A 26,736-nucleotide genomic window follows, 5' to 3' on the forward strand; every position below is an offset into this window, starting at 1 on the left:
AATAATGATCATTTTAACCCAAACTGACTGGGTTTTGTAAAAAAAAAAAAAAAAAAAAGAAGAAGAATTAAACACAAAGTGTGTAAAATAAACTGTTAAAAGGATTTGATGATCACTAGTGATAGTATTTTATTCTGTGTTATTATCATTCAGGTTGGATTTCAGCTTTAATGTAGTTTTTTTTTTTTTTTTAACAAAGCAGCTGATATTGCCATAGAAACTAGTGGACTGACGACTCGCTTTCACCCCAAAATGGCGGAAACGCAGGGCTGCTGCGGGGCGCCGGCCGGTGTTTCAATGGAGCGCTCTATTGAGTGTCACTTGTTATTCTTTGCCTTGAGTAAGTAGCTACCATTAGAGTTTGGCAACAGCGCAACCTACTGGTGTAAAGTTGTAAATGAAGGTTAAATTCGATCATAAACATAAATTTACAGTGCTTTCCCATGCAATAATCGCAATGCACTTTGCGATTTGTTAATTTTTGAAACAAACTCTTTCATATAATCACTATAATTCAAACAATAAATGTTATTTTGGCGCTCTTGAATGTGGCGTGACAGCAGTTTTGCCAAGTTCGCGCGGTTTTCCCGTAGCGCCTCAATTCAAACGACACGTGACGTGAACCGCTAATCTCCTCCTCATTACTGCTAGTAGTAATATCACGGAATAAACATGAATGAACAACAAAAGGTATGTTGAAAGATACACTACAACTTACTGAAATGAATCATGTCTCATGTAATCGATCAGTGTTTCAAACTATGTCAATTAAACAGCTTGAGAACAATAAACGTCACGTAACGCCACATTTACCTCAGAAAACACATTCAATGCCCGTCAACTCGATAGTTAGCTAGAAAAATAACTCTGTTTACTTATTGATATGTCATTAATCCTTGATCTAGTCACATTCAAATGCTTATATTTCAACAACGAATTGTAGTAGAAAAAACATTAAATATAAAAACGGCATGTGCTATATAAATGTTTGGCTATACAACTTCTTATCTCTCTAACTGACATACTCCCTGTATAGCTTTAGTTAATAGATGTGTTTTTCTTAAGAAAAACTGACATAATACCAGATATTTAAATCGGAATCAAATAAAATCTAGAGCTTGTGAATCAGAATCGAACTGAATTCTGTGTCAAAATTGTTACAAAAATGGACTCCAATAATCTTTGCTTTATTTAGAACTTAAGAAAATATATTTTTACTGTGTTGGATTGTCATGATTATTGTTAATACAATACTGTCACTAAAATTATTGGCCATACATTTATTTATTTATTTAGGCAAGTTCAATAGCAACATTTGGTTAAATAAACATTATATTAATAATACAACACATTTACAACAAAAAGTTTAGCTCCAACCATAATTAAATACACCTGAACCAGCTAATCAAGTCTAGTGTGTTGGGCTGGTCAGGTCTAGGCCTTAAACTCCATGATGACTGTTTTCATTTCCACAGTTTGAGGTTCAAAGGAAACATCAGCTGCAGCGTTCATTCTGCTGAGAAGAACAGAAGAGAGGTTAGATCTGTGCTTTACAGCATCATATCCAAATGAAGCTTTTGAGAGACTCACGGTATCGCCTCAGACTGGATCTCATCTTCTGACGAAAGGAGAAAGAATATAATCAAAATTACTTTCCGACAAAAACACACGAAGAAATGAGTGGACAGAACTTACGGTTACTGCAACGTTTGCAGGAGTCGTTTCTGCGCTTAGTGCTCCAGAACATAAAAATAGAGCATCCCACGATCACCATCGACAGAAAACCACAGAAAAATAACGCAATGACCTCCATGGGCGTCGCTGACAAATCTGTGCAAGAACATACGAAACCATCATCAACTTTCTTTAAAGTCACCATGAAATCAAAATAGACGATTCTTATTTTTGAATGGAATATTTTAGTGTTTATTCTAAATGATTTATTATTGTGTTAAATTCATGTTCCTCATAATCTTGAGTCAGAATATCTTCTCCTCCCTCTTGCAGCATCTCTTCTCTTCTCTGATGATGAGGGCGGGGCAACCTGTCACTCTGAGATCCACCAATAGCAAACCACAACCATCCAATCAATTCACCACAGACAAAATCAAGCCCCGCCCTACATTTGTTCTTGTTTGCAAAGCGTTCCTCTCAGATATGCGGTACAATAGGGAGGAAAAGATGAGCACAACTTCCGTTTCTTCTTTGCGAGTGAAACGCTTTTCAAACAAGAACAAATGTAGGGCGGGGCTTGATTTTGTCTGTGGGGAATTGATTGGATGGTTGTGGTTTGCTATTGGTGGATCTCATGTGAGTGACAGGTTGCCCCGCCCTCATCATCAGAGAAGAGAAGAGATGCTGCAAGAGGAAGTTATTCTGATTCAAGATTACCAGGAACACGAATTTAAAGCAATAATGATGTTCACCGATAAATCATTTATAATAAACAATAAAATATTCCATAAACAAAACAAGAATTGGTCATCTTTCTTGAAATTTACTGGACGTGAATCACACGCTCACCTGTCTTCTGTATAAAGATGTCCTCGCTCTCCACCCAGATTGAGCTGTCGTTGAAACTGTCTCTCACCCGGCAGCGGTAATAACCGGAGCTGATATCTGTGAGGACTAAGATCTGACCGTTCTGCATCACCACATGAGCGTCGCCCTCTGGTGGAAGGGAGGAGCGGTTCAGAAACCAGGAGAACGTGGGAAACGTTCCTCTGCCGGGGACGCATTTGAGCCGAGCGGCTGCCACCACTGAGTCGGCATCATGGAGGTATGTGACCATGACACGCACAGCGCCACCTACTGGAACTAACACAAACAGGTTCAGAAATAGTCACCGGTTTTGCCAGGTTAGTGCCATCAAACTTCTGATATTCAGAGTTCAGTACTGATCATAATGTTTTTGAAAGAGCTCTTCTGCTCATCAAGGCTGCATTTATTTGATAAAAAATACAGTAAAAATTGTAAAATATTATTACAATGTAAAACAGCTGTTTTTTTTTTTTTTTTTTTTTTTTTTTTAATAGTTTATTTGATAGGGACAGATACCACCAACATAGATCATTATAACAAAACAATCTGATGTCTGTATCACAGTGTGTATAGCCAAAGGCTAATTTGCAACACTTGTCCCTAGAAGGGCCTTTAACAATCAGAAACAATAAATACAACATAATATCTAAAAACCAGTTCATACATTAATAAAACTCAAATAAAAATACTCTATAACTTCCAAACATACACAATATATTCACAATATTAAAGGTGAGTACAAATCTGATTTATCTTTAACCAAGTCTTAAGCCTGGAAGAAAACATTTTAAAATCAGGAATAGTTTTAATGTCGGATGGCAATAAATTCCAGAGCTTAACGCTTCTAACAGAAAAAGCTGTCTGACCAAAACTAGTCCTGCAGTATGGAATTTTACAATCATGGTTTGTATTACTTCTCGTAACTCTACTGCTGTTCTGTCTCTCCACAAATTTACTTAACGGCTCAGGCGATAAATAATTTCTATGTGAATATATAATAGTGTAATTTATTCCTGTGATCAAAGCTGAATTTATTTGAATAAAAATACAGTAAAAATCACAAAATATTATTACAATGTAAAACAGCTGTTTTCTATGTAAATAAATAGTAAAATGTAATTAATTCCCGTGATCAAATCCGAATTTAATTGATTAAAAACAGCAAAAATCACAAAATATTATTACAATGTAAAACAGCTGTTTTCTATGTGAATATATAGTAAAGTGTAATTTATTCCTGTGATCAAAGCTGAATTTTCAGCATCATTACTCCAGTCTTCAGTGTCACATGATCCTTCAGAAATCTAATATGCTGATTTCCAGAAAATAAGTTGCACCTGACTATACATTGATTGTGTATAAGTCACATTGGGTCAAAATGGCATAGTTGAGAGGATAAAAACAGAGATAAATTGCATTATTATTATTATTATTATTATTATTATATTTAAATAAAACGAAACACACTCTTCTGCTCACCCACGTGTAAACGCACAGGATCAGACGTGAGCTGCTGTGTGTCTGTTTGTGCTTTACATTGAGCCGCTCCCTTATCCAGACCAACAGAGACGGGCAGAACGGACCAGGACTCCAGTGAATCCAGACGCTTCACGTCCGTCTCCAGTCCATCCACCAGCAAACTGAACGTCACAGGCGGAGATCCACGTGCCAGACGGCAGCTGACGTTGGCCATCAAGCTGGAGCCATTAAAGAAGACTGTGAACGATAACTTGGGTGTCGAGATGTGATCTGAAAATCATAAAACCGGTTCAGAAATAGGATGCATTTTTAACCGGACATTGAACTAAAACAAATGTAGCACAGGACTTGATTTCTGTCAAATTTGTTACTTTTCACAATGACATGGAGAATTTGGCTGCTGGAAAATCTTGGGTTGACCTCCATCTGGTTGTGAGCTGTGCACGAATATGTCCCAGCATGCCATTCACTCGCCTCGTCCACCGTGAGAGCGTCTTCAGAGAGCCGGTAGAGGTCTGAGTAGGTGTTCACTTCCTGTTTGTCATGATACCATGTGAAGGACAGATGTGTCCCCTTCCTGACGAGACAGCGCAGGGTGAGCTTCTCTCCTTCATAGAGGACTGGTGGATCCGGATCTGAGCTCAAACTGGCACCTACGACTGGAACTGACCGGGACAAAACAACACGACATCATCTGTCAATCAAACTCCATCACACACAGCCAAATAAAGCTGAATTAAAATAAAATAATATATAAATATTAGATGACAAACTTTTACTAAACAAAAGTTAGAAATAAAAAATAATGAAATAAAAAATAAATTAAATAAAAATAAATGAAACTAAAATAGTAATAGTAATATTAAAAAAAAAACTTAATAAAAATATAACAGCACATAACAAAATTACTAAAAATTAAACAAAAAACTTAACTGGTAATAAATAAATCAATAAATAAATAAATAAATACTAAAACTAAAATTGGAATAGAAATAAATTAAACCTAAATCGTAATATTTAAAATAAATAAATAAAATAAAACAAAAAAAAACCACAATAAAATTATTAAAAATTAAACAAATTAAAATTAAACTGGAAATAAATGAAAATAAAATTAAATAAAAAATAAATTAAACCTAAATAGTAATATTTAAAAAATAATGACATTAGATGAAAAACTTGCCTTAAAATAAATGAAATAAAAATAATGAAACAAAAAACAACTGAAATAAAAATAAATTAAACCTAAATAGTAATATTTAAAAAAACAAAAAAACAAAACTAAAGCACAAAGAACAAAAATGACAAAAAATTAAACTAAATTTAAAATGAAACTGGAAATAAAAAAACTAAAATTTAAATAAAAATAAATTAAAACTTAATAGTAATATTTAAAAAACAATGAAATAACAAAACACAAATAATGACATAAAAAATGCTAAAAATTAAAATGAAAACTGAAAATAAAAATACTGAAATTAAAATCAAAACTATATAGACAAACACATAACAAAAACACAAAACAAAATTACTAAAACTTTAATAAAAATGAAAATGAAAACTGAAAATATAAAATAAAAGCTACTTCTAAACATTAATATAAACTATAACAATATAAATATTACTATAATAACAATAGTAAACTTGTAGACTTGTAAAACAAAACATCAGCGGCTTCAGCAGTCGAAGGTCGTCACCTTTAATGACATTAATTCAGCACATGATCCGGTTTTACTCACTCACGACGTGGAACTGGATGGCGTTGCTGGTTTGCCCTTCAGCCGTGACCCTGCAGTAGTACGTGCCCTCTGACCCCTCAGTGACCTGCAGGGTGAAGGTGACCTTGACGTTGTTTTCCGCTTCAATAAGTTCGCCTGTGTCCTTTCGGAGTTCAAAGGTCAGAGGTGAAGACCAGCCTGGAACCTCGCAGTGAAACTGGACTCGAGATTTCAGATAGGCCTTACTGGGTCCAGACAGAACCGGTTTCAGACGCGATCCGCCTGCGCACACCACAAACACTGAGAGAAATTCATCTGGTGTTCAGAACGTGAATCTATTTGATTTCACTGAAATAATCAGTAACACTTTATAATACGGTCACATTAGTTAATGCATTAAATACAGTATTTTTCATTGTTAGTTCATGTTACATGTACACTAATACATTTTAAAGTGTAATCAATTAATTGATTATTTAAGAAATAGAAGTACCGATTTCTGTCACAAGTCCCAACAAAACTGAAACACAAAAGAAGAATCCAATAAATGTGCAGTAAGAGACATGAGTAAATTTCATTGATGCGTTTCTGTCGTAAAAATATCCGTAACTCACCAAAGATTGACATGAGGAGGAAATGGAGGCTTCGGCGCATCATTCACTCGTCTACTGACATCACGACTGTATGTGTGTGTGTGTGTGTGTGTGTGTGTGTTTGTGTGTGTGTGTGTGTGATATCAGCGGGCCGCAGGTCGTTCTCATCATGTGTTCATCAGAGATAACGAGCTTCATCACTGAAGAGGAACGATGGAGTTGAGACGCACAGTATCGTTATCCAAAACTAAAACCATTAAAAAAATTCAATTACTCGTAATAAAATAAACATTAACTGAAATAGAATATAAAAAAACTAAGCTAGATTTAACCCTTGTGCGGTCTTCTTTTGGGAAGTCACACTCAGGGCCTCCAGAGACTCCAGGCAACAAAATGTAATTTTGTAACAAAATAATTGTTTTTTTTAACAAATGTAATTTTACTCTGTTTATTAATGTTTTTACTCCACATTTGTGCACTTTTTGGAGGATTTAACATATTTTTAAAATGTATATAAATAAATTAAACTATGTATTTTTAAATAGGTTTTTATAAAAAAACAGCTTTTTATGTAAAATTCACCAGCAGATGGCAGCAGAGCTCCACTACTTGCTGTTTGACTGACTGAAAGACATCTTTTCACAAGTATTTTCAGTTGGATTCATATCTAAATATTATGAAATCACAATTAGGACAATAAAGGCTACTTTTTGTCAAAGTTTAGTATTTTTTGTAATGAAAAAATCAGTTTTTCAATATTGTTACATTATGATGAGACCCGCTTAGAAAATGGAAAAAATTCATCCTCAAAATCAACATTATTGAAAAACTTATGTTTTTCAGTACCAAAAAATGCTAAACTTTGACAAAAAGTAATTTTTATTGTCATAAATGTGATTTGATAATATTTAGATATGAATCCAGCTGAAAATACTTGTGAAAAGAGTCTTTCAGTCAGTCAAATAGCAAATAGTGGAGCTCTGCTGCCATCTGCTGGTGAATTTTACATAAAAAGCTGTTTTTTTATAAAAACCTATTTAAAAATATATAGTTTAATTTATTTATATACATTTTAAAAATATGATAAATCCTCCAAAAAGTGCACAAACGTGGAGTAAAAACATTAATAAACAGAGTAAAATTACATTTTGTTGCCTGCGGTCTCTGGAGAGACCCTGAATGTGACTTTTTTTTTTTCTACACTAACATAAAAAGAAGTCATCACTCCAATTTTTTTATTTGTAGATCTAGAAAGTGTTAACAACTGTACAAAGTTTAATGTCATTTGGACAAAGAGTCATCATCGTTTGGGGTCTAAAAAGACCCCAAAGACCCTATAAGGGTTAAGTTAAAGTACTAAAATAACTAAAAAACTAAATACTAAAACCTAAAAACTATATGGACGTATATAAAACACACAACAAAATTACTAAAACTTTTAACTAAAATGAAAACAGAAAACATAAAAAAAATCAAAATATCAACAAAAACTATTATAGTATTTACTTTATTGAGAGAATACATTAACAAATGTACAAACTTAAATGCACAAAATAATACTGACAAGAAGCTTTAAAAATACCACAAACATACTTTACACTTCTGACATGTTTACATTTAACACAGCAAGAATAATGAATATAACGATAACGACACCGATATTGTCGGAATCACTTTCAATAAAAACACCGACAGCCAATCAGAATCCATCCTGCTTTAAGAGCTCCAGCATATAAACTTATAAACTGATAATAAACAGAACAATATCGTCCGCTAATATAGTCATCGTTACTGGTGTGAACGGACCAAATTAAACTATAAAAGGCATGACATTTAGGGTGAACTTTGACCTAATATACTAAACTTAGAGTTCATGAGCACAAAGAATAAAACTCTGAATTAAATGAAATCATTGCAAATCTCCTTTCTTCCTCAACTTAAGCTCATTTGGTTTAGCATTATATTTTCCCCCCTTGAGCCAAAAGCAGGTGTAATTTACTTTTTCATGACAGTGAGCAGTTTCAGATCAAGTCGTTGCCTCAGTTTGTTTACCTGAAGACAATGTTTTTAAGTTACCGTTTGTGTTTGTTTTATAATGCGGATGTCGTGTTAGCGTCTGAGCTGTCGTCTCGTGATCGTCGAGTGCTGCTTCACCAGGAAGCGTTTATCAGAGCTGCACTGGAGACAGAATACAGAAGAGATTCAGGAGCAGATAATTACCCTTCTACAAGAAGCATAGAAGTGTTTTAGAAATAGTTTTGGGCATAGCATTAACATTTTGATATATAGTTCAGAAGTAGAAATAGAAAACTTGCATTACTTGTAAAGGATTAGTTCACTTCTGAATTAAAATGTCCTGATAATTTACTCACAGTGGAAAAGAAAATGTCATTGCTGGCTATGCAGGCCTCACTGAGCCATCGGATTTCATCAAAAATATCTTAATTTGTGTTCTGAAGATGAACGAAGGTCTTACGGGTGTGGAACAACATGAGGGCGAGTAATTTTTTGGGTGAACTAACCAAATAATAATCACATAAAAGCTAATGAAACTAAGACTTCTCAGTTCACGTAAAACACTCACCATCACCAACATGTCCTTCAGTCTCTCGATGGCTTTACGATTCGCTCGTCCACGAGACACGTACGACGTCAGAACGACACTGTGAAAAAGGTCAACGGGTCACAAACAAATTGACGTACATCCTATTTTTATGTGAATTTTCCATCACAGCTGCTTAGGATCCAGCATTAGAAACCAAAAACACACACTTACACCTCAGCCAGTATCAGAGCGAACGCGAAGGCCTCCGACGTGATGTAGCTGATGGTGTTCTGGACCTGCTCGGGCAGCGCCTCTTTACACACATTGGTCACATTAGACACGTTTCTGTCTTTAAACGGGCCACAGCCACCCTGATCGAACCTTTAGATGAGAACATGCCAGGATACGGTTTATGAACATGAGGAAAACCACACTAATATAAAACTCACATATTATGAGTGAATACATTTATTAGGTGAATAGGTTTTTGTTATATGTTTCATTACGTCTTATTTAGCTAATGGATTTCACCATACTTGATTAATTGCATTAAGAATTGAAAAGCTGTTTTGTACAAGTTTTGTACAAAAAACATGCAAATGAGGCATAATCTAAGTAAATTTGCATACATTTCCAGCACAAAAATCTTAACATTGGATAAAGCCAGATTCAAAATTGTTCTTTGATTTTGTTGACATATTATAGGTTTTTCAGAAATTTTGGATTTACTCCTTAAATCAGAAAATACTGTCAACAGACAGAAAATAATATATATTTTTACCATGTTTTTAGGAGTAAAAGGTTATATAAATCAGGTGAATGATACATGAACAAACCTTCAGAATATAGATATGAATAAAACTGTAAAGATTTCCGACTTAAACTCACCGCCTTTAAAGATATGGATTTTGATAAAGTGCAATAAAAACACTTTTGGATGTTTTCCTTCCATGTGTTATGGAAGCAAAATAGACCAAAACTGACCAATGCATGAAAAAACACTGTATTATATCATAAATATACTGTACAGTATATATCAGCATTGACTGGTACCTGTTGATATTGACAACTAATGTGACCACAGACATGGAGAGACCCAACAACAGCATGAAATGGAAGAGAACAGATGAACTGGCGGTCCGGAACATTCTCTGAGCCGGAGCACAACAGCGGACCACTGTGAACTGACGAGAGAGATATTATTATATCAGCTGTTTTTAAATATGATCTTAAAACATTCTTTTGGATCGCTTTTGACTTTTCTCTTTTGCAGGGTTATTATAGTTAACTAAAACCATAACAAATATTTTTGTTGCTTGAAATAAATACACGTTTACTTGAATAAAATTAAAATATATACAAATGCAAATGCAAATATCAAACCTTCTTGATGTAGAAGAGGAACAGCAGCCTGAGGGTGCTGATGGCCGGCAGTAGAGGGCAGTAAAACATGCCAACCCATGTGACCGTCTGACTGTTGACCAGGTCCAGCACGTTAAAGGAAATCTCAAACTGCTTCTTGGCTAGTAATGATGAGGATGGAAACTTCTCCACTAATAAGCTATGATGAAAAGAAACATACAGTCATTAACTAAAGTTGAATTTGCGTTCGCTCATAAAACGTTTGCGTTCCACCGAGAATCTTTGCGTTCGCTCATAAATCGTTTGCGTTCCACCGAGAAACTTTGCGTTCGTTCATAAAACGTTTGCGTTCCACCGAGAAACTTTGCGTTCGTTCATAAAACGTTTGCGTTCCACCGAGAAACTTTGCGTTCGTTCATAAAACGTTTGCGTTCCACCGAGAAACTTTGCGTTCGCTCATAAAACGTTTGCGTTCCACCGAGAAACTTTGCGTTCGTTCATAAAACGTTTGCGTTCCACCGAGAAACTTTGCGTTCGTTCATAAAACGTTTGCGTTCCACCGAGAAACTTTGCGTTCGCTCATAAAACGTTTGCGTTCCACCGAGAAACTTTGCGTTCGTTCATAAAACGTTTGCGTTCCACCGAGAAACTTTGCGTTCGCTCATAAAACGTTTGCGTTCCACCGAGAAACTTTGCGTTCGCTCATAAAACGTTTGCGTTCCACCGAGAAACTTTGTGTTCGCTCATACATCGTTTGCGTTCCACCGAGAAACTTTGCGTTCGCTCATAAATCGTTTGCGTTCCACCGAGAAACTTTGCGTTCGTTCATAAAACGTTTGCGCTCCACCGAGAAACTTTGCGTTCGTTCATAAAACGTTTGCGCTCCACCGAGAAACTTTGCGTTCGTTCATAAAACGTTTGCGTTCCACCGAGAAACTTTGCGTTCGCTCATAAAACGTTTGCGCTCCACCGAGAAACTTTGCGTTCGCTCATAAATCGTTTACGTTCCACCGAGAAACTTTGCGTTCGCTCATAAATCGTTTACGTTCCACCGAGAAACTTTGCGTTCGCTCATAAATCGTTTACGTTCCACCGAGAAACTTTGCGTTCGCTCATAAAGCGTTCCACCGAGAAACTTTGCGTTCGCTCATAAAACGTTTGCGCTCCACCGAGAAACTTTGCGTTCGCTCATAAAACGTTTGCGTTCCACCGAGAAACTTTGCGTTCCACCGAGAAACTTTGCGTTCGCTCAAAAAACGTTTGCGTTCCACCGAGAAACTTTGCGTTCGCTCATAAAACGTTTGCGCTCCAGCGAGAAACTTTGCGTTCGCTCATAAAACGTTTGCGTTCCACCGAGAAACTTTGCGTTCCACTGAGAAACTTTGTGTTCGTTCATAAAACGTTTGCGCTCCAGCGAGAAACTTTGCGTTCGCTCATAAAACGTTTGCGTTCCACCGAGAAACTTTGCGTTCCACCGAGAAACTTTGCGTTCGCTCATAAAACGTTTGCGCTCCAGCGAGAAACTTTGCGTTCCACCGAGAAACTTTGCGTTCGCTCATAAAACGTTTGCGTTCCACCGAGAAACTTTGCGTTCGTTCATAAATCGGTTACGTTCCACCGAGAAACTTTGCGTTCGCTCATAAAACGTTTGCGCTCCACCGAGAAACTTTGCGTTCGCTCATAAATCGTTTACGTTCCACCGAGAAACTTTGCGTTCGCTCATAAATCGTTTACGTTCCACCGAGAAACTTTGCGTTCGCTCATAAATCGTTTACGTTCCACCGAGAAACTTTGCGTTCGCTCATAAATCGTTTACGTTCCACCGAGAAACTTTGCGTTCGCTCATAAAACGTTTGCGTTCCACCGAGAAACTTTGCGTTCGTTCATAAAACGTTTGCGTTCCACCGAGAAACTTTGCGTTCGTTCATAAAACGTTTGCGTTCCACCGAGAAACTTTGCGTTCGCTCATAAAACGTTTGCGTTCCACCGAGAAACTTTGCGTTCGTTCATAAAACGTTTGCGTTCCACCGAGAAACTTTGCGTTCGCTCATAAAACGTTTGCGTTCCACCGAGAAACTTTGCGTTCGTTCATAAAACGTTTGCGTTCCACCGAGAAACTTTGCGTTCGCTCATAAAACGTTTGCGTTCCACCGAGAAACTTTGTGTTCGCTCATACATCGTTTGCGTTCCACCGAGAAACTTTGCGTTCGCTCATAAATCGTTTGCGTTCCACCGAGAAACTTTGCGTTCGTTCATAAAACGTTTGCGCTCCACCGAGAAACTTTGCGTTCGCTCATAAATCGTTTGCGTTCCACCGAGAAACTTTGCGTTCGCTCATAAATCGTTTGCGTTCCACCGAGAAACTTTGCGTTCGCTCATAAATCGTTTGCGTTCCACCGAGAAACTTTGCGTTCGCTCATAAATCGTTTGCGTTCCACCGAGAAACTTTGCGTTCGCTCATAAATCGTTTGCGTTCCACCGAGAAACTTTGCGTTCGCTCATAAATCGTTTGCGTTCCACCGAGAAACTTTGCGTTCGCTCATAAATCGTTTGCGTTCCACCGAGAAACTTTGCGTTCGCTCATAAATCGTTTGCGTTCCACCGAGAAATTTTGCGTTCGCTCATAAATCGTTTGCGTTCCACCGAGAAACTTTGCGTTCCACCGAGAAACTTTGCGTTCGCTCATAAAACGTTTGCGTTCCACCGAGAAACTTTGCGTTCCACCGAGAAACTTTGCGTTCGCTCATAAAACGTTTGCGTTCCACCGAGAAACTTTGTGTTCGCTCAAAAAACGTTTGCGTTCCACCGAGAAACTTTGCGTTCGTTCATAAAACGTTTGCGTTCCACCGAGAAACTTTGCATTCGCTCAAAAAACGTTTGCGTTCCACCGAGAAACTTTGCGTTCCACCGAGAAACTTTGTGTTCGCTCATAAAACGTTTGCGTTCCACCGAGAAACTTTGCGTTCGCTCAAAAAACGTTTGCGTTCCACCGAGAAACTTTGCGTTCGTTCATAAAACATTTGCGTTCCACCGAGAAACTTTGCGTTCGCTCAAAAAACGTTTGCGTTCCACCGAGAAACTTTGCGTTCCACCGAGAAACTTTGCGTTCGTTCATAAAACGTTTGCGTTCCACCGAGAAACTTTGCGTTCCACCGAGAAACTTTGCGTTCCACCGAGAAACTTTGCGTTCGCTCATAAAACGTTTGCGTTCCACCGAGAAACTTTGCGTTCGCTCAAAAAACGTTTGCGTTCCACCGAGAAACGTTTGCGTTCCACCGAGAAACTTTGCGTTCGTTCATAAAACGTTTGCGTTCCACCGAGAAACTTTGCGTTCGCTCATAAAACGTTTGCGTTCCACCGAGAAACGTTGCGTTCCACCGAGAAACTTTGTGTTCGTTCATAAAACGTTTGCGTTCCACCGAGAAACTTTGCGTTCGTTCATAAAACGTTTGCGTTCCACCGAGAAACTTTGCGTTCGCTCAAAAAACTTTTGCGTTCCACCGAGAAACGTTTGCGTTCCACCGAGAAACTTTGCGTTCGCTCATAAAATGTTTGCGTTCCACCGAGAAACTTTGCGTTCCACCGAGAAACTTTGTGTTCGTTCATAAAACGTTTGCGCTCCAGCGAGAAACTTTGCGTTCGCTCATAAAACGTTTGCGTTCCACCGAGAAACTTTGCGTTCCACCGAGAAACTTTGCGTTCGCTCATAAAACGTTTGCGTTCCACCGAGAAACTTTGCGTTCGCTCATAAAACGTTTGCGTTCCACCAAGAAACTTTGCGTTCGCTCATAAAACGTTTGCGTTCCAACGAGAAACTTTGCGTTCGCTCATAAAACGTTTGCGTTCCACCGAGAAACTTTGCGTTCCACCGAGAAACTTTGTGTTCGTTCATAAAACGTTTGCGCTCCAGCGAGAAACTTTGCGTTCGCTCATAAAACGTTTGCGTTCCACCGAGAAACTTTGCGTTCCACCGAGAAACTTTGCGTTCGCTCATAAAACGTTTGCGTTCCACCGAGAAACTTTGCGTTCGCTCATAAAACGTTTGCGTTCCACCGAGAAACTTTGCGTTCGCTCATAAAACGTTTGCGTTCCACCGAGAAACTTTGCGTTCGCTCATAAAACGTTTGCGTTCCACCGAGAAACTTTGCGTTCGCTCATAAAACGTTTGCGTTCCACCGAGAAACTTTGCGTTCGCTCATAAAACGTTTGCGTTCCACCGAGAAACTTTGCGTTCGCTCATAAAACGTTTGCGTTCCACCGAGAAACTTTGCGTTCGCTCATAAAACGTTTGCGTTCCACCGAGAAACTTTGCGTTCGCTCATAAAACGTTTGCGTTCCACCGAGAAACTTTGCGTTCGCTCATAAAACGTTTGCGTTCCACCGAGAAACTTTGCGTTCGCTCATAAAACGTTTGCGTTCCACCGAGAAACTTTGCGTTCCACCGAGAAACTTTGCGTTCGCTCATAAAACGTTTGCGTTCCACCGAGAAACTTTGCGTTCGCTCATAAAACGTTTGCGTTCCACTGAGAAACTTTGCGTTCCACCGAGAAACTTTGTGTTCGTTCATAAAACGTTTGCGCTCCAGCGAGAAACTTTGCGTTCGCTCATAAAACGTTTGTGTTCAATATTTGAGCTCAAAGGAGTTCAATAAAGTATGAGTAACTCACGCTCTTGGGTAAGCCACAAAAAACGCAGTGAAGAAACACTCCAGGAAGTTGAAGATGGTGAGTTTGTACATCTCCTTCCCAAACTCGTTCTCTCCACAAACTGGGATTTGTTTACAGACTTTGGTATCACTGCAATTCTGAGCACAGATAAAGAGACATTAGCAAAAGTCCCCATTTGCTTTCATGTAATCTCATTGTCTACAACTGAGAAATGAAAGAGATTTCATTGGTGACTGTTTTTCCCTGTGAACAAACCTGTTCAGCTGGAGGTCTAATGAGGAAGAACAGATAGATGCCCAAAGATGCCAACTTCAGGAAAATGCTCCTGTAATATTCACATAAATTTACGTCAAGTCAAAGGTGTTTGTATAGCGCTTGTCAATACACATCGTTTTCAAAGCAGTTTTACAGAAAATCATGATGTTAATGTTTATAATATCTTAATATCTTTATGCCTTATAGTTACATTTAAGTGATTACAGCTGGACAATAGTATTGCTTTATGTGAATATAATGTATGTATGCGAAGAAAGTTGGACATATATATATATATATATATATATATATATATATATATATATATATATATATATATATATATATATATTCAACTTTATATAAAGAGCTATAAAGTAATAAATATTGCTGTATTTAATACCACAGGGACACACACCAGAGGTCAAAGTGCATGACCTGTCTGACCTGATTAGGGTGAGGTTGAGCTGGATGGTGAGTGAGTAATCTTCAAACTCTGAGACCTTACTGAAGATGTGCGGCAACACGTAGTTTATTGTCGTCATTGTGATCGGAGGAAGATACTCAAGCATCAGTGACAAAGTCCAGTGAAGATCCTTATGCTGACAAGAGAGAATAATGTCTGGACATCAATCATTAGGAAACTCACTGCAACAATTGAGAAAATAATGAACATTCAAGCATGAAGACCTGTTCTAGTAGAGCCCAAAAAACAACATCAAGGTTCTGTAAAAGGACATGATAATATGGCCTCTTTAATTATTCATTATACATGTACAGTACCTCATTTCGTGACAGAACAATGGAGTAATGGATCAGAGTGAATGAGCTTCCCAGAAGAATCAGCACAAGGAAGTTCAGAAAGACCCGAAAGAGGATGAGCTGAACCCAGTGTCTGAGCGATCGGCTCTGGACTCGCTCGTGAAACGTCTGCTCTTCTAGATCCATCTGAAGCAGAGGTCAGAGGTCATCGAGACAATAGGAATGCTGTTCCTGTATCTCTCTGAGTCTGATTGATTGTTGATTTCTCACCTTCAATTCGTTTCTGATGAAGTTTTGTTTCAGTGATGCTGCTTGATGGTCCTGGATGCAGAAATCCCACCCACAGAAAACCTTGTAACTCAGGTTGGAACTGAAGCGATTTCCAGTGAGCCATGAGTGTTTGTAGCCCACCACCGTCCTGAAAGAGAGCAGCGCAGTGGACATCAGTGTACGGAGAGCCTAAAGGGACATAGTGATGGAAAAATTTGAATTCATTGCTTTTGTGTGCGCTCACAAATCTTCTGCGTTCCCCAAAGTTCTACCAAGACACTTTTCATCCACTCAAAAAATGTTTGCATTCTACCGAGAAACTTTGTTTTCGCTTGCAAACTTTTGCGTTCCACCCAGAAACTTTGAGTTCGCTCACAAAATCTTTTAATTCTACCAAGAATCTTTGAGTTCGCTCACTAAACTTTTTAATTCTACAGAGAATCTTTGCATTCGCTCAAAAAACGGTTAAATTCTACCAAGAATCTTTGCGTTCGCTCACAAAATGGTTTAATTCTACCAAGAATGGTTTAATTCTACCAAGAATCTTTGCGTTTGCTCACTAAATGGTTTAATTCTACAGAGAATCTTTGCGTTCGCTCACTAAATGGTTTAATTCTACCAAGAATCTTTGAGTTCGCTCACTAAACATTTTAATTCTACAGAGAATCTTTGCATTCGCTCAAAAAACGGTTAAATTCTACCAAGAGTCTTTGCGTTCGCTCACAAAATGGTTTAATTCTACCAAGAATGGTTTAATTCTACCAAGAATCTTTGCGTTTGCTCACTAAATGGTTTAATTCTACAGAGAATCTTTGCGTTCGCTCACTAAATGGTTTAATTCTACAGAGAATCTTTGCGTTCGCTCACTAAATGGTTTAATTCTACAGAGAATCTTTGCGTTTGCTCACTAAATGGTTTAATTCTACAGAGAATCTTTGCGTTCGCTCACTAAATGGTTTAATTCTACAGAGAATCTTTGCGTTCGCTCACTAAATGGTTTAATTCTACCAAGAATGGTTTAATTCTACCAAGAATCTTTGCGTTTGCTCACTAAATGGTTTAATTCTACCAAGAATCTTTGAGTTCGCTCACTAAACATTTTAATTCTACAGAGAATCTTTGCATTCGCTCAAAAAACGGTTAAATTCTACCAAGAATCTTTGCGTTCGCTCACAAAATGGTTTAATTCTACCAAGAATGGTTTAATTCTACCAAGAATCTTTGCGTTCGCTCACTAAATGGTTTAATTCTACCAAGAATGGTTTAATTCTACCAAGAATCTTTGCGTTTGCTCACTAAATGGTTTAATTTTACCAAGAATGGTTTAATTCTACCAAGAATCTTTGCGTTCGCTCACTAAATGGTTTAATTCTACCAAGAATCTTTGCGTTCGCTCACTAAATGGTTTAATTCTACCAAGAATGGTTTAATTCTACCAAGAATCTTTGCGTTCGCTCACTAAATGGTTTAATTCTACAGAGAATCTTTGCGTTCGCTCACTAAATGGTTTAATTCTACCAAGAATCTTTGAGTTCGCTCACTAAATGGTTTAATTCTACCAAGAATCTTTGAGTTCGCTCACTAAACATTTTAATTCTACAGAGAATCTTTGCATTCGCTCAAAAAACGGTTAAATTCTACCAAGAATCTTTGCGTTCGCTCACAAAATGGTTTAATTCTACCAAGAATGGTTTAATTCTACCAAGAATCTTTGCGTTCGCTCACTAAATGGTTTAATTCTACCAAGAATGGTTTAATTCTACCAAGAATCTTTGCGTTTGCTCACTAAATGGTTTAATTCTACCAAGAATGGTTTAATTCTACCAAGAATCTTTGCGTTCGCTCACTAAATGGTTTAATTCTACCAAGAATGGTTTAATTCTACAGAGAATCTTTGCGTTTGCTCACTAAATGGTTTAATTCTACCAAGAATGGTTTAATTCTACCAAGAATCTTTGCGTTCGCTCACTAAATGGTTTAATTCTACAGAGAATCTTTGCGTTTGCTCACTAAATGGTTTAATTCTACCAAGAATGGTTTAATTCTACCAAGAATCTTTGCGTTCGCTCACTAAATGGTTTAATTCTACAGAGAATCTTTGCGTTTGCTCACTAAATGGTTTAATTCTACCAAGAATGGTTTAATTCTACCAAGAATCTTTGCGTTCGCTCACTAAATGGTTTAATTCTACAGAGAATCTTTGCGTTTGCTCACTAAATGGTTTAATTCTACCAAGAATGGTTTAATTCTACCAAGAATCTTTGCGTTCGCTCACTAAATGGTTTAATTCTACAGAGAATCTTTGCGTTTGCTCACTAAATGGTTTAATTCTACCAAGAATGGTTTAATTCTACCAAGAATCTTTGCGTTCGCTCACTAAATGGTTTAATTCTACAGAGAATCTTTGCGTTTGCTCACTAAATGGTTTAATTCTACCAAGAATGGTTTAATTCTACCAAGAATCTTTGCGTTCACTCACTAAATGGTTTAATTCTACCAAGAATCTTTGCGTTCGCTCACTAAATGGTTTAATTCTACAGAGAATCTTTGTGTTTGCTCACTAAATGGTTTAATTCTACCAAGAATGGTTTAATTCTACAGAGAATCTTTGCGTTCGCTCACTAAACGGTTTAATTCTACTAAGAATGGTTTAATTCTACAGAGAATCTTTGCGTTCGCTCACTAAATGGTTTAATTCTACCAAGAATCTTTGCGTTTGCTCACTAAATGGTTTAATTCTACCAAGAATGGTTTAATTCTACCAAGAATCTTTGCGTTCGCTCACTAAATGGTTTAATTCTACCAAGAATCTTTGCGTTCGCTCACTAAATGGTTTAATTCTACCAAGAATGGTTTAATTCTACAGAGAATCTTTGCGTTTGCTCACTAAATGGTTTAATTCTACCAAGAATGGTTTAATTCTACCAAGAATCTTTGCGTTCGCTCACTAAATGGTTTAATTCTACAGAGAATCTTTGCGTTTGCTCACTAAATGGTTTAATTCTACCAAGAATGGTTTAATTCTACCAAGAATCTTTGCGTTCGCTCACTAAATGGTTTAATTCTACAGAGAATCTTTGCATTTGCTCACTAAATGGTTTAATTCTACCAAGAATGGTTTAATTCTACCAAGAATCTTTGCGTTCGCTCACTAAATGGTTTAATTCTACAGAGAATCTTTGCGTTTGCTCACTAAATGGTTTAATTCTACCAAGAATGGTTTAATTCTACCAAGAATCTTTGCGTTCGCTCACTAAATGGTTTAATTCTACAGAGAATCTTTGCGTTTGCTCACTAAATGGTTTAATTCTACCAAGAATGGTTTAATTCTACCAAGAATCTTTGCGTTCGCTCACTAAATGGTTTAATTCTACAGAGAATCTTTGCGTTTGCTCACTAAATGGTTTAATTCTACCAAGAATGGTTTAATTCTACCAAGAATCTTTGCGTTCGCTCACTAAATGGTTTAATTCTACCAAGAATCTTTGCGTTCGCTCACTAAATGGTTTAATTCTACAGAGAATCTTTGTGTTTGCTCACTAAATGGTTTAATTCTACCAAGAATGGTTTAATTCTACAGAGAATCTTTGCGTTCGCTCACTAAACGGTTTAATTCTACTAAGAATGGTTTAATTCTACAGAGAATCTTTGCGTTCGCTCACTAAATGGTTTAATTCTACCAAGAATCTTTGCGTTTGCTCACTAAATGGTTTAATTCTACCAAGAATGGTTTAATTCTACCAAGAATCTTTGCGTTCGCTCACTAAATGGTTTAATTCTACAGAGAATCTTTGCGTTTGCTCACTAAATGGTTTAATTCTACCAAGACTGGTTTAATTCAAGAATGGTTTAATTCTACCAAGAATCTTTGCGTTCGCTCACTAAATGGTTTAATTCTACAGAGAATCTTTGCGTTCGCTCACTAAACGGTTTAATTCTACCAAGAATGGTTTAATTCTACAGAGAATCTTTGCGTTCGCTCACTAAACGGTTTAATTCTACCAAGAATGGTTTAATTCTACCAAGAATCTTTGCGTTCGCTCACTAAATGGTTTAATTCTACCAAGAATCTTTGCGTTCACTCACAAAACGGTTTAATTCTACAGAGAATCTTTGCGTTTGCTCACTAAATGGTTTAATTCTACCAAGAATCTTTGCGTTCGCTCACTAAATGGTTTAATTCTACAGAGAATCTTTGCGTTTGCTCACTAAATGGTTTAATTCTACCAAGAATGGTTTAATTCTACCAAGAATCTTTGCGTTCGCTCACTAAATGGTTTAATTCTACAGAGAATCTTTGCGTTTGCTCACTAAATGGTTTAATTCTACCAAGAATGGTTTAATTCTACCAAGAATCTTTGCGTTCGCTCACTAAATGGTTTAATTCTACAGAGAATCTTTGCGTTTGCTCACTAAATGGTTTAATTCTACCAAGAATCTTTGCGTTCGCTCACTAAATGGTTTAATTCTACAGAGAATCTTTGCGTTTGCTCACTAAATGGTTTAATTCTACCAAGAATGGTTTAATTCTACCAAGAATCTTTGCGTTCGCTCACTAAATGGTTTAATTCTACAGAGAATCTTTGCGTTTGCTCACTAAATGGTTTAATTCTACCAAGAATGGTTTAATTCTACCAAGAATCTTTGCGTTCGCTCACTAAATGGTTTAATTCTACAGAGAATCTTTGCGTTTGCTCACTAAATGGTTTAATTCTACCAAGAATCTTTGCGTTCGCTCACTAAATGGTTTAATTCTACAGAGAATCTTTGCGTTTGCTCACTAAATGGTTTAATTCTACCAAGAATGGTTTAATTCTACCAAGAATCTTTGCGTTCGCTCACTAAATGGTTTAATTCTACAGAGAATCTTTGCGTTTGCTCACTAAATGGTTTAATTCTACCAAGAATCTTTGCGTTCGCTCACTAAATGGTTTAATTCTACAGAGAATCTTTGTGTTTGCTCACTAAATGGTTTAATTCTACCAAGAATGGTTTAATTCTACAGAGAATCTTTGCGTTCGCTCACTAAACGGTTTAATTCTACTAAGAATGGTTTAATTCTACAGAGAATCTTTGCGTTCGCTCACTAAATGGTTTAATTCTACCAAGAATCTTTGCGTTTGCTCACTAAATGGTTTAATTCTACCAAGAATGGTTTAATTCTACCAAGAATCTTTGCGTTCGCTCACTAAATGGTTTAATTCTACAGAGAATCTTTGCGTTTGCTCACTAAATGGTTTAATTCTACCAAGACTGGTTTAATTCAAGAATGGTTTAATTCTACCAAGAATCTTTGCGTTCGCTCACTAAATGGTTTAATTCTACAGAGAATCTTTGCGTTCGCTCACTAAACGGTTTAATTCTACCAAGAATGGTTTAATTCTACAGAGAATCTTTGCGTTCGCTCACTAAACGGTTTAATTCTACCAAGAATGGTTTAATTCTACCAAGAATCTTTGCGTTCGCTCACTAAATGGTTTAATTCTACCAAGAATCTTTGCGTTCACTCACAAAACGGTTTAATTCTACAGAGAATCTTTGCGTTCGCTCACTAAATGGTTTAATTCTACCAAGAATGGTTTAATTCTACAGAGAATCTTTGCGTTTGCTCACTAAATGGTTTAATTCTACCAAGAATGGTTTAATTCTACAGAGAATCTTTGCGTTCGCTCACTAAACGGTTTAATTCTACTAAGAATGGTTTAATTCTACAGAGAATCTTTGCGTTTGCTCACTAAATGGTTTAATTCTACCAAGAATGGTTTAATTCTACAGAGAATCTTTGCGTTCGCTCACTAAACGGTTTAATTCTACTAAGAATGGTTTAATTCTACAGAGAATCTTTGCGTTCGCTCACTAAACGGTTTAATTCTACCAAGAATGGTTTAATTCTACAGAGAATCTTTGCGTTCGCTCACTAAACGGTTTAATTCTACCAAGAAACTTTGTTTGCTTTTTAGAATTTGTAAAATATTTTCCATACTACATTCAGGTTCAAAATCAGAGGTTCTCTGAGAACACTGAAGTTGTGAGTTAATGCAAAAACATTGAAATTATTCTCATATTTTTCCATCACCATGTCCCTTTATGGGGTCCATATTAATGAAGCTATTCACTACAAATCAGAGGAGAAATGATTCCACAGATACATGTTATGAATGTTCCCAGTTCAACAGCTGTTAAATTCTATGCACAGCATTTGTAAACTTAGAGATGAGTTTAAATGATTTTCTGTAGTATTAGACATTATGCTGTTGATATAGTCTATGGTTATAGCGCCACTTAGTGGTCAAGAGCAGCAAATGCATGTTGCTGCTGAAATCTCTTATTCTGAATGAGCAGCATCTCCATCTGTAACTTGAACCAGGAACATTCACTTAACAGCTCAGGGGTGAATGATCTGACCTGCGGACCACCATGATGATGCTGAGGAAGAGGATAGAGATCATGCCAAGTAGAAAGAGGATCGGAGTGTTTAAACAGTCTAAATCAAGAGACCCACGAGTGTAGAAACTATGAAACACTGGAGAGTGTTCAAGAACACCCTGGAAAACACAGAGAACAGACCCAGAAGAGATGTGTTTAGAGAGAGAAAAACAGCATACCGAGTGTTAAAGACAGCTGAAGAAAATAAGACCAATGACCTTGTTTACATTCTCAAGAATGTACATCAAATAAACACATAAATCTCACTGCCGTAAACAATTAAGACAATATCCTGATTAACAGAAATCACCATACATTCATTTATATATGTGCATGTCAAAAGAAGTTGTGAAAAGTCAAGCAATAAAATAAAAACTTATTTTACTACATTAACAGAAAGAATATAAGTCAATATAAAGGCAAATGCAGCATAACAAGCCACTTGTCTTATTTTGCTCTCTGGTCACAGTGAGCGAGTGTTCAGTTATAGTAAATGAGTTGATTCAATAAATGTTGGTCAGACTGAAAAATTAGAGAGCGACCGTCATAAAATGACTTACCGATCCGACAAAAATGTCTTTATATCCAAGAGGTAAACGCTGATGTCCTAAAAGAAATCAAATAACTCAGTTTTATCAGTTTTAATGCATCATGTTTAACTCTAAAAGCCCGTTCACACCAAAAACGATTACTATAATGATAACTACATTAACGTTCACACCAATAAAGATAAAGATATAGTTCTAAAAATCGTTCTAAATATAAACAAACAGCAGATTCCACACCACAACTATAACGATAACGGTACAGTGAAACAATATTGTTAGAATCACATTCAGAATGAACAATAAAATCATTGACAGCCAATCAGAATCCATCCTGCTTCAGAGCTTGAGCATTTAAAGGTACAGTAAGCAATTTCTGAGAAACGCTGTTGATATTTGAGATCAACAAAACAGACACACCCCTACCCAAAAGGATCACACCCCCAACTTTATAGCTCCGCCCCAAAATTCACAAACACTATGCACCACAGGCACCTCCCCCCTGATGACTGGACACGCCTCTTACTGCTGATTGGCTACAAGTGTGTTGTGGTGCACGGTCCACTTTCAACAGTGTTTCGCAGAAATCGCACTTTACGAGTGATATTGCGCTGGTGTAGATGCTATTATGATTATCATTATCTTCATAGTTATCGGACTAGTTGTGAACGGGCCTTTTAAGAGACAGCAGACCCTCACCATTCATACTCGAGTTCTCCCTGTACACCAGCGTCGGCGTCAGCACAGATCCAGCGATGATGACGCAGTACAGCAGGTTTAAACACAGCAAGTACCGCAGGAACACAAAGTACGCCTTCACCCCGACACCAAACTGACCTGTAGACCAGATCAGATACGGTTAACCGCTCTGTCATCATGTACTCACCTACACAACATTAACATACGCGACAGTCACCTTCGATCTTATGGAGCGTGTGACTCCATGGCAACAGTCTTGAGAGGGCCCTGCCCACATGCTCCTTTATGCGCCGCCTTGTGGTTTGCTGGCTCCGCCTCCACGATTCCCAGTTGCCAATGCTGCTTCTCTGCAGGTTCTGCTGCTTTCTGATTGGCACAAACAAAACACTGAAATTGACCACTAGATGGTGACGTGTCTGTGTATAATTCACACAATCCACTACTGATAATACAACGTTTGAAGGATCCCCAATATAGATACTTCTGTATTTCTGTTGTATGAAATGTATATCAAAATATCATCCTGCATCTTCTTTGGAAGTCACCTGATGTCTCTCTTGTCCTGCAGACAGACAGGCAGAGCGCTGAGCGGCACGCTGGGGTTCCAGGAGACTCTGTCCAGGTGAAAACTCTCATCCGAATCATGTGTGACGGCATCTGCGTGAGTTCGTAGATGAGCCTGTGAGCTCGGCAACAGGCCGAATATCTCAGTCTGATAATATTCGCACGAGTCGCTGGACAGATCCGAGTTGCAGCTGTCATCTGTGCGGACAAACATCATACATATCACTGCTAGAAATTGATAGTAAATTTCACAACAAATTACAAAGAAATGAGAAGCAACACATTGAATTAAACATGAAATTTTGAAGTAGAAAGACTAAAATGATGTATTTCCCTGTAAAACAGTACAATAATCTGTTTTATTTACAGCACTGCAAAAAAATGTTTTTCTGCCTCAGTGTTTTTTGTCTTATTTTCCAGTACAACTATCTAAACATTTTTAAATCAAGATATATTTACATGAGAGTTTGTGCTTAAAACAAAAACAAAAATCTGCCAATGGAAAATATGCAAGAATATGCAATGTTTTTATTGGAATATGCAAGAATATGAAATGCTTTTTATTGGAATATGAAACTTTTTATTGGAATATGCAACATTTTTTATTGGAATATGCGAGAATATGCAACACTTTTTATTGGAATATGAAACTTTTTATTGGAATATGCAAGAATATCCAATGCTTTTTATTGGAATATGCAACATTTTTTATTGGAATGTGCAAGAATATGCAACACTTTTTATTGGAATATGAAACGTTTTTTATTGGAATATGCAAGAATATGCAAGGCTTTTTATTGGAATATGCAAGAATATGCAACACTTTTTATTGGAATATGAAACATTTTTTATTGGAATATGCAAGAATATGCAACACTTTTTATTGGAATATGAAACGTTTTTTATTGGAATATGCAAGAATATGCAAGGCTTTTTATTGGAATATGCAAGAATATGCAACACTTTTTATTGGAATATGAAACTTTTTTATTGGAATATGCAAGAATAAGCAAGGCTTTTTATTGGAATATGTAAGAATATCCAATGCTTTTTATTGGAATATGCAACATTTTTTATTGGAATATGCAAGAATATGCAACACTTTTTATTTGAATATGAAACGTTTTTTATTGGAATATACAAGAATATGCAACACTTTTTATTGGAATATGAAAGTTTTTTTTATTGGAATATGCGAGAATATGAAATGCTTTTTATTGGAATATGCAAGAATATGCAACATTTTTTATTGGAATATGCAAGAATATGCAACACTTTTTTTGGAATATGAAATTTTTTTTATTGGAATATGCAAGAATATGCAACACTTTCTATTGGAATATGAAACGTCTTTTATTAGAATATGCAACACTTTTTATTTGAATATGCAACACCTTTTATTGGAATATGAAACTTTTTTTATTGGAATATGCAAGAACATGCAACACTTTTTATTGGAATATGAAACTTTTTTTATTGAAACATGCAAGAATATGCAAGGCTTTTATTGGAATATGCAAGAATATTGTTTAAAAAAAAGTGGCATATTCTTGCATATTTCAATTTAAAAAAATGAATGCAAAGGGAAAACAAGATTATTTTTCTCACCCCATTGGCAGATATTTTTCCTTGTTTTAAACATAAACTCACTTCATTTTGATCAACTTGTCTGTAAACAAGCCCAAAATCTCAAGTCATTTGCTTCTCTAGTTAATGTATCCTGATGTGTTAATGTTTAGATATTTGCGCTGGAAAATGACAAAAATATAGAGGAAGATTTTTTTTTCTTGACATTTGGTGTTCTTAACATTCAGACACATTAAGAACACCTAAAATACTGTATTCTAATACTTCATAAGTTTTTGTTTTTAAAAAGCAGCTTTGGTGTCGTCGGCGATTAAAGCAAGAAAGAAAGAGGTGAGATGCATTTCTGCAAACAAACCACAGAAGGAGAAGGAAGTCAAGTCTCTGTTGAAACTCTAAATCATCAGAGGAAACTGATGTGCATAAAGAAGCTATGATAAGCTATGATGATATATCACTTGATCAATGATGAAGATGATGACGGACTCTGTCACAGAAACACACACACACTCACAAATACATTTCTTTACCTGATAGGAGTCTTTGGAAGTTTGGTATCCTGTCTTTTGTCTCCATCATCATCATCGGTCAGTGCCGAGGCCTTACAAACACACATACAGACTCATATGAACACAGGACAAGCATACAGACTTCAAGTGTGGAGGGACTCTCCTCTTGTTCGCAGTTCTCAGTGTGTTTAAGGAAGGCGAAATGCATGAGAGATGC

At 36.8% G+C, this 26,736-nt stretch overlaps 2 protein-coding genes and 1 long non-coding RNA gene across 8 annotated transcripts; 1 reads left to right on the forward strand and 2 right to left on the reverse strand.

Moving 5' to 3' along the window:
• Positions 1-168: 168 nt before the first annotated feature.
• On the reverse strand, positions 169-6,772 carry LOC125257246 (B-cell receptor CD22). Of its 6 annotated transcripts, none has more exons than XM_048173714.1 (9): positions 6,353-6,772; positions 6,232-6,258; positions 5,760-6,038; positions 4,392-4,685; positions 4,009-4,290; positions 2,524-2,817; positions 1,696-1,830; positions 1,591-1,615; positions 169-1,516 (listed from the first exon to the last, which is right to left on the reverse strand). In XM_048173714.1, exons 1-9 carry the CDS (start codon positions 6,393-6,395, stop codon positions 1,435-1,437), a joined length of 1,461 nt encoding a protein of 486 aa, XP_048029671.1. In that variant the 5' UTR covers positions 6,396-6,772; the 3' UTR covers positions 169-1,434. The 6 variants fall into 6 exon arrangements, with proteins under 6 accessions (XP_048029671.1, XP_048029674.1, XP_048029672.1 ...); XM_048173717.1 differs by having other exon boundaries at positions 1,591-1,618; positions 5,760-6,020; positions 6,353-6,771; XM_048173715.1 differs by having other exon boundaries at positions 170-1,513; positions 6,353-6,770.
• On the forward strand, positions 563-15,681 carry LOC125257247. The gene is made up of 3 exons (XR_007182271.1): positions 563-690; positions 2,598-2,779; positions 15,569-15,681. It is a non-coding gene; the product is annotated as an uncharacterized LOC125257247 (long non-coding RNA).
• Positions 7,823-26,732, reverse strand: tmc8 (transmembrane channel-like 8). Its single transcript, XM_048173710.1, has 16 exons — positions 26,541-26,732; positions 24,408-24,624; positions 24,080-24,228; positions 23,863-24,000; positions 23,179-23,225; positions 22,598-22,737; positions 16,193-16,340; positions 15,944-16,108; positions 15,608-15,762; positions 15,161-15,230; positions 14,906-15,042; positions 10,260-10,437; positions 9,930-10,060; positions 9,108-9,257; positions 8,916-8,994; positions 7,823-8,509 (listed from the first exon to the last, which is right to left on the reverse strand). The coding sequence occupies exons 1-16, from the start codon at positions 26,593-26,595 to the stop codon at positions 8,441-8,443; spliced, it is 2,028 nt and encodes a 675-aa protein (XP_048029667.1). The 5' UTR covers positions 26,596-26,732; the 3' UTR covers positions 7,823-8,440.
• Positions 26,733-26,736: the final 4 nt, after the last annotated feature.

Source organism: Megalobrama amblycephala, linkage group LG21 (assembly GCF_018812025.1).
Source record: "Megalobrama amblycephala isolate DHTTF-2021 linkage group LG21, ASM1881202v1, whole genome shotgun sequence".
Taxonomy (NCBI): Eukaryota; Metazoa; Chordata; class Actinopteri; order Cypriniformes; family Xenocyprididae; genus Megalobrama; species Megalobrama amblycephala.

What these genes read in the sequence shown, in the direction of transcription:
- tmc8 (XM_048173710.1), bottom strand. Translation starts at nt 26,595, where the DNA reads ATGATGATGATGGAGACAAAAGACAGGATACCAAACTTCCAAAGACTC. An exon ending in ATCATCATGGTGGTCCGCAG is followed by an intron (nt 16,341 to 22,597) that starts GTCAGATCATTC and finishes GCTCTCTTTCAG; the next exon opens with GACGGTGGTGGGCTACAAAC. An exon ending in GCTCTGATACTGGCTGAGGT is followed by an intron (nt 8,995 to 9,107) that starts GTAAGTGTGTGT and finishes CCTTTTTCACAG; the next exon opens with TGTCGTTCTGACGTCGTACG.
- LOC125257246 (XM_048173712.1), bottom strand. Translation starts at nt 6,395, where the DNA reads ATGATGCGCCGAAGCCTCCATTTCCTCCTCATGTCAATCTTTG. An exon ending in CCTCCTCATGTCAATCTTTG is followed by an intron (nt 6,259 to 6,352) that starts GTGAGTTACGGA and finishes TTTGTGTTTCAG; the next exon opens with TTTTGTTGGGACTTGTGACA. An exon ending in ATCCAGTCTGAGGCGATACC is followed by an intron (nt 1,517 to 1,590) that starts GTGAGTCTCTCA and finishes TGTTCTTCTCAG; the next exon opens with CAGAATGAACGCTGCAGCTG.